The following is a 13,241-nucleotide window of genomic DNA, read 5'->3' as shown; positions in this document are numbered from 1 at the left end:
TCCTCTGGCTGCTGCAGGGCCTCCAGCGGCCCACCGGGTGAACACGTCGACCCACGGACACACTATCCACTCGCCTCCCACAGCCACCACGCCCTGGGGCACCTCCCACAGCCCACCTCCACTGGCCTGTCTGCATTTCAGGTCGAGACCCTTCTGCTCGCTGCACAGTTGCTGGTTCGGCAAGCGGCTAGTTGCTGGGTGATGGGTGTTGGTTGGTTGCTGGTTGACGGTTGGTTGGTTGCTGGTTGATTGGTTGCTGGGTGTTGGGTGGTTGCTGGGTGACGGGTGGTTGCTAGGTGATGGGTATTGGTTGGTTGCTGGGTGTTGGGTGGTTGCTAGGTGACGGGCGTTGGTTGGTTGCTGAGTAATGGTTGGTTGCTGGGTGATGGCTGCCTAGGTGACTGTTGGTTGCCGGGTGTTGGGTGGTTGCTGGGTGGTTGTTGCGTTGGGTGATTGTTTAGTGGGGTGATTGTTTAGTGATGGGTGGTTGCCAGGTGATGGCTGTTAGTTGGTTGCTGAGTAACGGTTGGTTGCTAGGTGACGGGTGGTTGCCAGGTGACTAGGTGTTGGTTGGTTGCTAGGTGGTTGCCGGGTGATTGCCGGGTGTTGGGTGGTTGCTAGGTGACGGGTGTTGGGTGGTTGCTGGGTGGTTGCCAGGTGACGTGTGGTTGCCTGGCGATGACGGCGTACGGTGGTTGCCGGGCGATTGATCGGATGGCTGCCTGGCGGGTCGGCCGGCGGGCGTAGTGGGCTGGACCGGGCTGAGTGGGCTGGACCAGGCCGGGCCGGGCTGAGTGGGCAGGGCCGGGCCGAGTGGGCTGGACCAGGCCGAGTGGGCTGGACCAGGCCGGGCTGAGTGGGCAGGGCCGGGCCGAGTGGGCTGGACCAGGCCGGGCTGTGTGGGCTGGGCTGGGCCGAGTGGGCTGAACCAGGCCGGGCCGGGCTGAGCCGAGTGGGCTGGACCAGGTCGGGCCGGGCTGCGCCTGCTCGGCTGCACCGGCGCCTGGTGCGGAGGATGGAGCCTGAATCGGAGCTGGAAGAGGACTCGGAGGTGGATCAGCGGCAGCTGTCGCTCACCATTGCCTGCGTCGTGCAGCGGCTGCGGGGGTCGCAGCTGCACTCGGAGCTGGAGCGGGAGGCCAGGGTGAGTCCAGGCCGGTGCTGGGAGGGGCAGGAGCGGGTATTCAGCAGGCCAGGGAGAGGTTCGATGCTGTCGGGGCTCTCGCAGGCCCTTCTGCACCGGGATCTGTCTGAGCTCTGACGGGGAGACCCCGCGGGCAACTGGATGGGACGGATGTCGGTCCCCGCCCCCCAGCCTTGTATTGATGCTTTGGTCAACTCATCCGGTACCCAACGATGCAAAGCGCCATGTCACGTCCTCTTGCACCAGATGCCTTCTCATTCAAGCCTAGGGGAATGACAGAAATAGCTGAACTTATGTTGCAGTCCTTCCTTGTTTATTGAAAACTGGGCAGTCTGCTCATGGTGTTCGATAGTTGGGGACGCATAACACATAGGAACAGAATTAGGCCATTCGGACGTAACATCATGGCTGATCTATTTTTCCCTCTCAACCTCATTATCCAGCCTTTTGCCCGTTACCTTTGATGCCTTTACCAATTAAGAACTGATCAATCTCCACTTTAAAAAGAACCAAATGACTTGATCGCCACTGCAGCTGTGACAATGAATTCTGCAGATTCACCACCCTTTGGCTAAAGAAATTCCTCATATTCATTCTAAAGGTACGTCCTTTTGTTCTGATGTGCCCTCAGACTCTCCCACTACTGGATGCATCCTCTCCACATTCACTCTATCTTGTATAAGAAAATAACTGCGGATGTTGGTACAAATCGATTTATTCACAAAATGCTGGAGTAACTCAGCAGGTCAGGCAGCACCTTGGGAGAGAAGGAATGGGTGACGTTTCGGGTCGAGACCCTTCTTCAGACTCTATCTAGGCCTATCATTACTCAGTAGGTTTCAATGAGATCCCCCCTCATCCTTCTAAACTCCAGTGAGTACAGCCCCAGAGACATCAAACGGTCCTCATACCTTAATCCAATCACCAAGGAGTTAATTCTCATAAACCTCCTCTCGACCCTCTCCCACGCCAGCACATCCTCCTTCAGAAATGGGTCCCAAATATGCTCTCAATATTCCAAATGTGGCCTGATCAGCACCATATAAAGCCTCAGCCTCTTGCCCTTGTTATAAAGTCATAGATTATACAGTATGTAACAGGCCTTTTGGCCCAATTTGTTCGTGGCGATCAAGTTGCTTAACTGACTAGTCCCACCTGACTGTGCCCAGTTTGTATCCCTCCAAAGTTTTCCTATCCATATATCTGTTTAAATGTCTTTTAAATGTTGTAATTATACCCAATTCAACCATTTGCTCTGCCAGCTCACTCCATATAAACACCATCTTATGTATGAAAAGACTGCCCTTCAAGTCTCCATACGTTTTTCTTACTTCTCACCTTAAACTTATGCCCTCTAGTTTTAGATTCTCCTATTCTATTCTCCTATTCTGTTGAAACAACTGCAACTATTCTGTGTGTGGGCTTGACATCATGTTTGGCACAGACAATGTGGGGAAAAGGGCCTGTTCCAGTGCTGTACTGTTCTATGTTCTATTCCACCTTATCTATATCCCTCTAGCTTTTATACACTTCCTACATTCCAGGAAAAAAATGCCCAAGTCTATCCAGCCTCTCCTTATAACTGAAACCCCTGGTAACATCCTCAAATCTCTTTTGCACCCTTCCCATAGCAGTGCCACAATAACTATACAAATTTTTTCAATCCAGTGTTAATTGATTCTCTGTGCTACAACAAGGAACTGCAGATAATGGTTTACAAAAAAAAGACCCAAACTGCTATAGTAATTCAGCAAGTTGTGCAGCATTCCTGGAGAATATGAATAGGTGATGTTTCAGGTCTGAAGAAGGGTACTGACCCAAAACGTCATCTATCTATGTTCTCCAAGGATGCTGCCTGACCTGTTACTCCATTACTTTGTGTCTTATTCTTAACCACACATAGTACCATATGTTCCATGCCAAAAAAAGTGAATGGTAAAGCCATTGATTGTCAAGGGTAGGTTGTTAGACTCTGTTTTGTTGGACGTAGCCATTATCTGGCTCCTGCATTACCTGAATGTCACTTGCTATGTATCAGCTCATGCCTGAATGTTGTTCAGGTCTTGCTACTTGCAGAAGTGGATTGTTTAATTTTCTGAAGATTTGGAAGTAGAATTGAACATTGTACAATCAACACTAGCATCTCCAGTTCTAACTTTATGATTGAAGAAAGGTTATTGATGAAGCAGCTGAAGACAGTTAGGTCCAGAACATTGCTCTGCAGAAGTGACTCCTGCAATGATTAAACTAATGAAGAAGGGTCTCGACCTGAAGCGTCACCCATTCCTTCTCTCCTGAGATGCTGCCTGACCTGCTGAGTTACTCCAGCATTTTGTGAATAAATACCTGCAATGATTAAACTAGGTTCCTATCACGCCAACCACCTGTCTTTGTATGAGTCATGAATACTTTCCCTTTATGCCCATTGATTTCATTTTCCATTGGGTTCTTTGATTCCACACTCTGTCATTCTCCTTTACTTTAATGTGAAGGACAATGACTTTTACCTCATTTCTGGAATTGGTTCACATATGGACAAAAGGTATGTTGAGGACTGGATTTAGGAGTCCGTAGTGAAATGCAAATTGTGTATCATTGAACAGTTTATTGATGAGTAAATGCCATCTGATAGCTCTGTCAATGACACTTTCCATAATTATGCTCATCTAATGTTGATTTAGCAATTGACTGTGTATGTAGTGAGATTGTCAGAAATCACAGATTTGAATGATAATCTGGAGAATTATTTAGTTTCAAATGTTGGATTTCCTCCAGGGTGGCGGCACAGTGCACACTGAATAATTGTATTGATAATCTATTTGTGTTCGCCAATCTTAAATATTACATTGATTGAAGGGATTCTTTGCAGGGATTCAAAGTAATCAGTGAATCCTCCTGAATGCGTTGTTTGGGATTGATTATTCATTCATCATGATTTGAGACTTGGCTTATTTGTTCATTAATCACTGCATTTAACCATGGTATCTTGTGTAATTCTGGATCAAATTTTATACCCAAGAACTTTTCATTGTAAAGATTCCCAACTTTTACCTCCAAAACATACCCCTTTTCTATATCTGGCTTAGCACATCTACTGTTGAAATCTCTGTGGCTTGTTGCCTATACCCTTCATTGTTTTCGTAGTTTGACTGCTATTTTCAATCATCTGTAGGGTTGTGTTTATCCACAGTGCTTCTTCATAACATGTTCATTTGGTTTCCGGTCCATGAAGGCTTCCATTTTAAAATTCTTGACTTGTATTTGATGCTATCCAGGACATTTTGGCCATCTAACTTCGTAATTCTTCAACCCAACATCCCTCTGAGAAATCTGTGCTTTCTCAACTCTAGTCAATGCATACTGTTTTTTCCCATCAGTGATGGGCATTCCTCTGGCGTGTAGATTGAAGAGTTTCACATATGGTAAAAAAAAATGGTCTCCTTTTTAAGGGATGAAAATCTACAGTTCTTTTTCAAACTTCTGTAAATTGTCATTCCACCTTTTAGGACTTGTCTTTCTTTATTTTGTCATCTTTGCATGATTTAGTGGCAAGCACAATTTGAAAGAAATAAGTTGCAGTTAAGTGCATTGGAATGTTTTACGTTAAGTTTCTACATAAATGCAAGTTGTGTTGTTCATCATTCGACTTGGGAACTTTGCAAAGCCTGTTTCTTTAATACAACAGGTGGAGGTTTTGGATGTTTTAGCTGGCAGAAGGCTGGATGACTCGGTGCCTGATGAACTATATCTCAAGTTGTGATGGGAGGCAAGGCAGTAAATTGCTGAGGCTTATTCAGGGATTTTCAAATCTTCTTTTGCCACAGAAGAAATGTTAGATGAGTGAAGGACAGTGAATCCTCCAAATTTGAGGAAGGATATTCTTGCTATTGAGGACGTGCAGCGTAGGTTCACTAGGTTAATTCCCGGAATGGCGGGACTGTCGTATGTTGAAAGGCTGGAGCAATTAGGCTTGTATACACTGGAATTTAGAAGGATGAGGGGGGATCTTATTGAAACATATAAGATAATTAGGGGATTGGACACATTAGAGGCAGGAAACATGTTCCCAATGTTGGGGGAGTCCAGAACAAGGGGCCACAGTTTAAGAATAAGGGGTAGGCCATTTAGAACGGAGATGAGGAAGAACTTTTTCAGTCAGAGAGTGGTGAAGGTGTGGAATTCTCTGCCTCAGAAGGCAGTGGAGGCCAGTTCGTTGGATGCTTTCAAGAGAGAGCTGGATAGAGCTCTTAAGGATAGCGGAGTGAGGGGGTATGGGGAGAAGGCAGGAACGGGGTACTGATTGAGAGTGATCAGCCATGATCGCATTGAATGGCGGTGCTGGCTCGAAGGGCTGAATGGCCTACTCCTGCGCCTATTGTCTATTGTCTATTGAAAGTGGAACCTTTATTGATGATGGCAAAAACAACTGTATAATATTTGCTTGAATGGGGCATGAGAACATCAGAGCATAGACTATCTTCACCTCCAAGCTGATGATGTTATTTATCCCCTTAGCTCATCATCAACCTCAGTGCCATTTTCTCATGCTAACCCCATATCTCTTGATTCCCTTAACATCCAGAAATCTATCAATCTTTGTTTTAAACTCAATGACTCAAATCTTCACAGTCCTCTGAGATAGAAAATTCTAAAAATTCATGCTCTCTTAATGCAGAAAAATCTCCTAATTTCATTTGTAAATGATCGGTAAACATTTACTTTGTGACTACCCCATAGTTCTAGACATCTGTGTCTCATTTTCATATTTATATTTTCTTAATCCTGACCATAGGATTTGCCATCTATTTGTGTCTTCTGCATCTAATGTGAAGAGTCTTTACACCCTTTTTCTGTCTTGCTTGCAGACAAGTCTACATAAAACAGAAGTTCGTCTTGAATTTTTGAAGGAGGATCTGAAGGAATTCTTGCGAAAATCAGGTAAAGAAAAATATATCTGGCAAATTGAATTTCTTTATGAAGTCTTGTCTGTTATTTCACAAATGATAAAAGAAAACATACTGTAAAGGAAATGTGGTTCTTGGTCCCAACAATGAATACTGTGCTACATATTATTCTATGGTTTAAACATGCAAATCTGAGTAAATTCTAGTTCATTTTTGTACCTTGTGGTTTTGGAGTCTCATATTGCAGTTATTTAATCATACTATTTTAATGTGAATGGCCACTCTATTGAGGAGGAATGATGCAGTATTTCCACACTCAAAGATAATGTCAAATGTGACTCATTTGTGCTTTTTTGATTCTTGTAAGGGTGGAAAGCTGGTGTGTACATCATTGTAAATAATACAGTTTGACTTAGAAGCATAAATTTAACTTAAAGAAAATGGTGATGTAATTAGCATTACTGAGACCTTTGAATGAAATTTTAAATGCCTTTTTTGATTAGAGCAATAAAAAGATTTAACTGAATTCAAACATAATGATATATATTTAAAATCACTAACTTGAATGTATCTTTTCGGTCAAGTGTGATAAACCCCTCCTTCAGGGGTTATCCATCTTGCATAAAGGGATTGTGTTACATATTGGAGATAAAGCTGGGGGCAGGGGCAGATGTGAAGTCCATTAATTCACCTCATCTCCGTCTATTTGTCCTGTTCTTCCGGGCTTGGTAGACACAAATTGCTGAAGTAACTCAGTGGGACAGGCAGCATCTCTGGATAGAAGGAATGGGTACCGTTTTGTGTCGCGATCCTTCTTCAGACGTGAAGAGTGAGTGGTTCCTCATAAATGCTGTAGGGGAGGAGAGGGGAAGATGTGACGTTGAATGTGAAGGATTGTGGTAGAAGGAGAGTACAGGTGAATTCTATCTTCACCAGTGAAGAGTAAGGTTTTGGGCACTTGAGGGTTGGCATGAGACGAATACATATATGGGCATAACGTACTGGGAGGAATCAGAACCAGGTACTATCTGGGAATGCAGAGATGGGATGCATCAGACACGGAGAAGCTATGGTGAGATATAGTTCATACCAGACCTATGACGAGAGAAAAGCTTAGATAAATACAAATCTGTTTGTATTACTACTTCAATAAACGACTAATTAAACTGAAACATCTTTAAGATCTCTCTGTTGTTGGTTTGCGTGAAGATCGATCACTCCTGCCTTCGTGAAGTGGTGGCAGGCGGAGAGGACTTTATCGTAAGGACTGAAGTTGCCACTACAACTAAAGTAAGAACTTGCTCCATGAGTGAAAAAAGTAAGACCTGTCTCGAAGAGCCATTTAAATTAACAATTGGCTCCTCGAGTGAGACTGGAGCTTGTGAAGCGACTGGACGGAACAAGAATTGTTTTATTTCAAAAACCTTGAAGCCGAATTACACAGACTGGACAGGGTCATCACCTACGCTAATCTGACTAATGGAGATTGGAAAATTCAAAAGCCAGTGAGTACAACATTAAGCTTTATTGGAAAGGCTGTATTTCAGAAGTTGTATTGAAAAGCTGCTACTGAAAACTTTGGAATGCTGCGAACAAAGAAGTGACCTTGAGCATAGCAAGATATCAGTTTGTTTTGAATTCTTGTGAAGAAATAACTTTACATTTCTCATTTTAAAGAGATAGTGACGTACGTATGCCTCTGATTAGATCTAATGTTCAGCCATGAGGTGGCGACATCAGAAAGGATTGCGTAAAGGAAGATGGTTTTTCTTAATTTTGTGGAGCTTCAACATTCTCTTATGTCTTGAAATGGGTTGCCACCCTGAAAAGCCAGCGTGAGATTGAAGAAGAAGAAGAACAACAACTGAGAGGAAAGAAAGGCCAATTGAAAGACATAGAATTGTTCATTGAAAAGATAGAGAAAAGAAACTGGATACTATTAGAATATGCAAAACAGAATAAAAAGCCGCAAACAGCCAGAAGCAGTTTTGCAACAACTGAAAAGCCTGTAGAAGCGCAGGTGCAAGAAAATCATCCTGAAATACTTCACATTGTACAAAAGGACAAAAAAAAGAAACCAGAACATACAGAACAGAAGGAAAAGCCAATTGTGAGTGATGCTGTTCTCCCATCTCAAACGTGTGGGCATATTGGGGCTGGTGATGAAACCTGCATCTTCTCCATTGTACCGGTAAAAGTAAAGAGCCACAAGGGGAGTACAGTGTTGCAAACATACACATTTTTGGATCATGGAAGTTCATCTACCTTCTTCACAGAAAGTTTGATGAGAAGGCTGAACATTTCAGGACAAAGGACCAAGACTCTCCTGCATACCATGAATCAAGCGAAGCCCGTAACCAGTCATCTTATCTCAGGTTTGGAAATATCTAGTCTGGACAAAGATGATTTTATTCAACTGTCGGATGTGTTCACACATAAGACCATGCCTGTTTCTCAGCTAAACATTCCCAGACAAGAAGACCTGAAACAATGGCCTTACTTGAAGGATATCAAGATTCCAGAAATAGACTCTGGCATTGACCTACTCATCAATAGACAATAGGTGCAGGAGGAGGTCCTTCGAGCCAGCACCACCATTCAATGTGATCATGGCTGATCATTCTCAATCAGTACCCCGTTCCTGCCTTCTCCCCATACCCCCTGACTCCGCTATCCTTAAGAGCTCTATCTAGTTCTCTCTTTAATGCATTCAGAGACTTGGCCTCCACTGTCTTCTGAGGCAGTGAATTCCACAAATTTACAACTCTCTGACTGAAAAAGGTTTTTCTTCATCTCCGTTCTAAATGGCCTACCCTTATTCTTAAACTGTGGCCCCTGGTTCTGGACTCCCCCAACATTGTGAACATGTTTCCTGCCTCTAACCATTCCAACCCCTTAATAATCTTATATGTTTCGATAAGATCCCCTCTCATCCTTCTAAATTCCAGTGTATACAAGCCTAGCCGCTCCAGTCTTTCAACATACGACAGTCCCGCCATTCCGGGAATTAACCTAGTAAACCTACGCTGCACGCCCTCAATAGCAAGAATATCCTTCCTCAAATTTGGAGACCAAAACTGCACACAGTACTCCGGGTCTCACTAGGGCCCTATACAACTGCAGAAGAACCTCTTTGCTCCTATACTCAACTCCTCTTGTTATGAACCCCGTCATCGGGACAAATGCTTCAAAGGTATTGGAACCTTGGGAGCTGGTCAACAGTCAAGGGGATGGACCATACGCTGTGAAAACCCTACTGGGAAAGGTCCTCTGAGAGACCTCGACAGCAGGGATGGAAATGGCTGCCCTGCTCCAGCTGTCAATCGAATATCTATTGCAAATCTAGAGGAGCTACTGGTCAAACAATACAATCACGACTTCAGTGAGAGAACCAGCAAGGAAACGGAAGAAATTCCAGAGAAGAGGTAAAGTTCTTGGACATTATGAATCATTCTGCAAGGATGACAGATGGACACTATTGTCTAGCCAGCGGTTCTTAACCTTTTTGGCCCCACGTCCCCATCAGACATTCTTGGTCAGTACCGTGACCCCCGAAACAAAAATTGAAAAAAACCCAGCCTGTTTTATGAAAACATGTCTGCCAATACTCAGTCAATGGGATGGAATAATTTCATTTATGAACCCTTCATGACCCCTGGCAAAACCCCAACCGACCCCCATGGGGGTCACGACCCCCAGGTTAACATCCACTGGTCTAGACTTACCTTTCAAGCAAGAAAATGCCAGCATGCCAAATAACTTGCATTGTAGAGCAACGCATCCAGAGCTTGAAACGCAAGTTTGGCAAGAATGAGAAGTTTTATCATTATCATATATATACAGCCGGAAACAGGCCTTTTTCGGCCCTCCAAGTCCGTGCCGCCCAGCGATCCCGTACATTAACACTATTCTACACCCACTAGGGACAATTTTTACATTTACCCAGCCAATTAACCTACATACCTGTACGTCTTTGGAGTGTGGGAGGAAACCGAAGATCTCGGAGAAAACCCACGCAGGTCACGGGGAGAACGTACAAACTCCTTACAGTGCAGCACCCGTAGTCAGGATCGAACCTGAGTCTCCGGCGCTGCATTCGCTGTAAAGCAGCAACTCTACCGCTGCGCTACCGTGCCTATGATGAATATACATCTTTCCTCACAGAAATGATTGACAATGGTTATGCTGAAAGGGTACCAATGGCCCAGCTGAATAGAATTGATGGAGAATTGATGGAAAACTCTGGTACATCCCTCATGACAGGGTGTATCACTCTAAGAAAGGAAACTTTAAGGGTGGTCTTTGACTGTGGTGCAGTCTTCAAAGGAACATCACTTAACTGCCAACGGTTGCAGGGTCCAGACCTAACCAACTCACTCATTGGAGTCTTCATCAGATTCAGACAAGAACCGGTTGCTTTGATGGCTGATATCAAAGCAATGTTGCATCAGGTCAAGGTATCAGAAAAGCATATTGACTATCTGCGATTTCTGTGGTGGCCCGATGGTGATGTGCAGCAAGATCTTGTGGAATACCGGATGAAGGTACATCTTTTTGGATCCGTTTCGTCATCGTTGTGCAAACTTTGCATTAAGAAGAACTGCTGAGGACAACAAAGCTCGCTTTTCTGAAGAGGTGACAAACACGGTAAAGAATAACGCCTACGTAGATGATTGTTTAAAATCTATGCCTTCGGAACAGGAAGCAATTCAGATGGTAAAAGACCTGACTTCAATCTGCCAAATGGGAGGATTCATGCTGTTAAAGTGGATCAGCAACAGTCGTGCTGTATTGGCATCCATTCCTCAAGGAAACAGAACCAAAGAGATCAAGGAGTTGGACTTGGACAAAGACAATCTGCCAATGGAGAGAGCACTAGGATTGCGCTGGTGCGTTGAAACCACCAGTGTTTAAGTTCAGAATTGCTGTACAGGAACGACCGTACAGTAGACGTGGTATTTTGTCTGGAGTTGGCTTTATACACGATCCTTTAGGATTTCTTGCACCATTTACTCTGCCAGCCAAGCTGATTATGCAGGAACTCTGCAAGGAGAAAATGAAGATATTTCTGCTCCTAGAAACTGATACCTGAGTACAGCAAAGACTGGTGGCCTTAAAGATTGAAGAATCACTAAAGTAGATTAGATGCCAACACATAGTGCACACTTGTTTATTTTAATTACGTATAAAGTTTTTTTAGCTCCTTTTTACAAACACTGAAAAAGTCTGGTAACACTGAAAAAGTCTGGTCTACCCCAACAGCTGTCGACGACATTCTACTGCTGCACCATAGAAAGCATCCTCACACATGGCATCCCTGTGTGGTATCTCAGCTGCACGGAGGCAGAGAGGAAAGCTCTTCAGCGGGTAGTCCATAGTGCGCAGAGAACCATCTGAACACAGCTACCAGCCTTGGAGGGCATCTACAACACACGATGCCTCAGAAAAGCCACCAGCATCCACAAAGACTCTTCACACCCCTGCAACAGTCTGTTCGAACTTCTACCATCGGGCAGACGACACAAGGCGTTCTACGCCCGCACCTCCAGACTCGGGAACAGCTTCATCCCCAGGGCCACAGCTGCTATGAACCGGTTCTGCTGAGCCGGATGGTCACATCGCACAGTAAACCGGCACAGATCTACTTGCACTTTATTCTGTTTTAAAACTGTTCCAATTTGTTTCATTGGGTTGTTTAAATTAATACTGACTAGCTAATTAATTTATTGCATCGTATGGGAGGCGCATTCCCAATCTCGTTGTACCCCTGTACAATGACAATAAAGATATATTGTATTGTATTGTAATGTTTATTAGTAATTGTTTCGTTATATTACAAATAGGGGCCGGTGTGTAGGAGCCATTTGTATTTGTACTAGCTGTTTAGCATATTATATTATACAATACAATACAATACCATACAATGCAAATACATAATTTCTGCAAAGAACACATGTAGCACAAAAAAACTAGCCAATCACTCCTGATGAGGTGCCACGGATGCTGAATTCCTACAATAGTCTGTTTTATTTCTCTCTAAATTACATCACCCACAGTCTCTTGTGACTCCAACTGGCCACTACATTTTAAATTTGTGAACCGAATTCAGCACTTGCAAAATCTAACTTGGAGCAAATGAAACGATATAGGGTGAGTGAGGGCGAGTTGTAAAGAGATAATATCATGGCTGATCTATCATTGAATGGTCGAGTAGGCAGGAGATGCCAAATTATTATTTTTTAATTGTTCTGTACATACAAGTGTTCGGGCCTCCAATGAGAACAAGATGCAATTTATCTTACATCCTCCACACTCTCCTGCCTAAGTACAGCCAAGGTTAAAAGAAAAACAAAAAGAGAGACAAACACAGGGAACTGCAGATGTTGGAAATTTTGAGTTGAGCTTAAAAGTGCTGGACGAACTATGTGGTTTAGGCAGCATCTTTGGAGGGAATTCCTTCCCAACTTCCCACTGAGTTGCCCCAGCACTTTTGTGTTGTATTCAAGGTAAAACAAACGTCACCCTACCTTGAACTGGAATATGGCGTTTGCCCATGGAGAGGGGAAAGACGTCCCTGCTCATGCCATGCACTTAAACGTGAATGTCCCACTTTCCCCACCCACCCACAGCAAGGTCTCTACTCACCAACCCGCCATCAGTAAAGGAGGTCCGGTGAGGGGAACGAAAGCAAGAGAGAGAGAGGGAGAGAGATTGAGAAACGAAGGGGAGGAGGAAAAAGGCACCAGAGGCGTTACAAATGCTTGATGGAAACTTTGCTTTATTTTGTGTAGGAGGTTTGGGGGGGGGGGATTTCTTATTTTTAAAGATAATGCCGACCAGTTGCACGGCCTATGGATGCACGGCCGTGTACAACAAGTACACCAGCTTCCACAGGGAGGGGAGGGACGGGATGGGACGAGACGAGACGAGACGGCCTCAGGGGATGGGATGGGAAAGGGAGATGAGAGGAAAACTCCTCGGGTGAGTCAGTGTTAACCCGGAGCCTGCGGCCTACAGCACCGTTGCCATGGGTGCCGCAGCTGCCGGCGGGCTGCTGCGCTCCCCCCTGCTGTGCTCCCCCCCCTCTCCAAAATGATGGTGATGATGTTTAATGGACCAACAAAAAAAAAAAGGAAAGGGGGTGGTGTAAGAAAAGAAGGTGAGGGACTGTGGCAGTGTAATTTTGTGCATTG

At 44.4% G+C, this 13,241-nt stretch overlaps 1 protein-coding gene across 3 annotated transcripts in view; it reads left to right on the top strand.

Moving 5' to 3' along the window:
• Positions 1 to 680: 680 nt before the first annotated feature.
• Positions 681 to 13,241, top strand: part of tbc1d19 (TBC1 domain family, member 19) — an 85,922-nt gene continuing 73,361 nt past the window's right edge. The window contains exons 1-2 of one of the 3 annotated variants that reach the window (XM_078400398.1): positions 681 to 1,144; positions 6,010 to 6,082. In XM_078400398.1, coding sequence (XP_078256524.1) covers positions 1,016 to 1,144; positions 6,010 to 6,082 — 202 coding nt within the window. In that variant the 5' untranslated portion in view covers positions 681 to 1,015. Of the gene's footprint in view, positions 1,145 to 1,457; positions 1,746 to 6,009; positions 6,083 to 13,241 lie in introns of those variants that run through there. The other 2 variants (XM_078400406.1, XM_078400416.1) reach the window with 2 other exon arrangements.

This window comes from Rhinoraja longicauda, chromosome 1 (assembly GCF_053455715.1).
Source record: "Rhinoraja longicauda isolate Sanriku21f chromosome 1, sRhiLon1.1, whole genome shotgun sequence".
In the NCBI taxonomy this organism is placed as follows: Eukaryota; Metazoa; Chordata; class Chondrichthyes; order Rajiformes; family Arhynchobatidae; genus Rhinoraja; species Rhinoraja longicauda.
The sequence above is the reverse complement of the archived record's forward strand: the minus strand, read 5'-3'. Positions and strand labels throughout refer to the sequence as shown.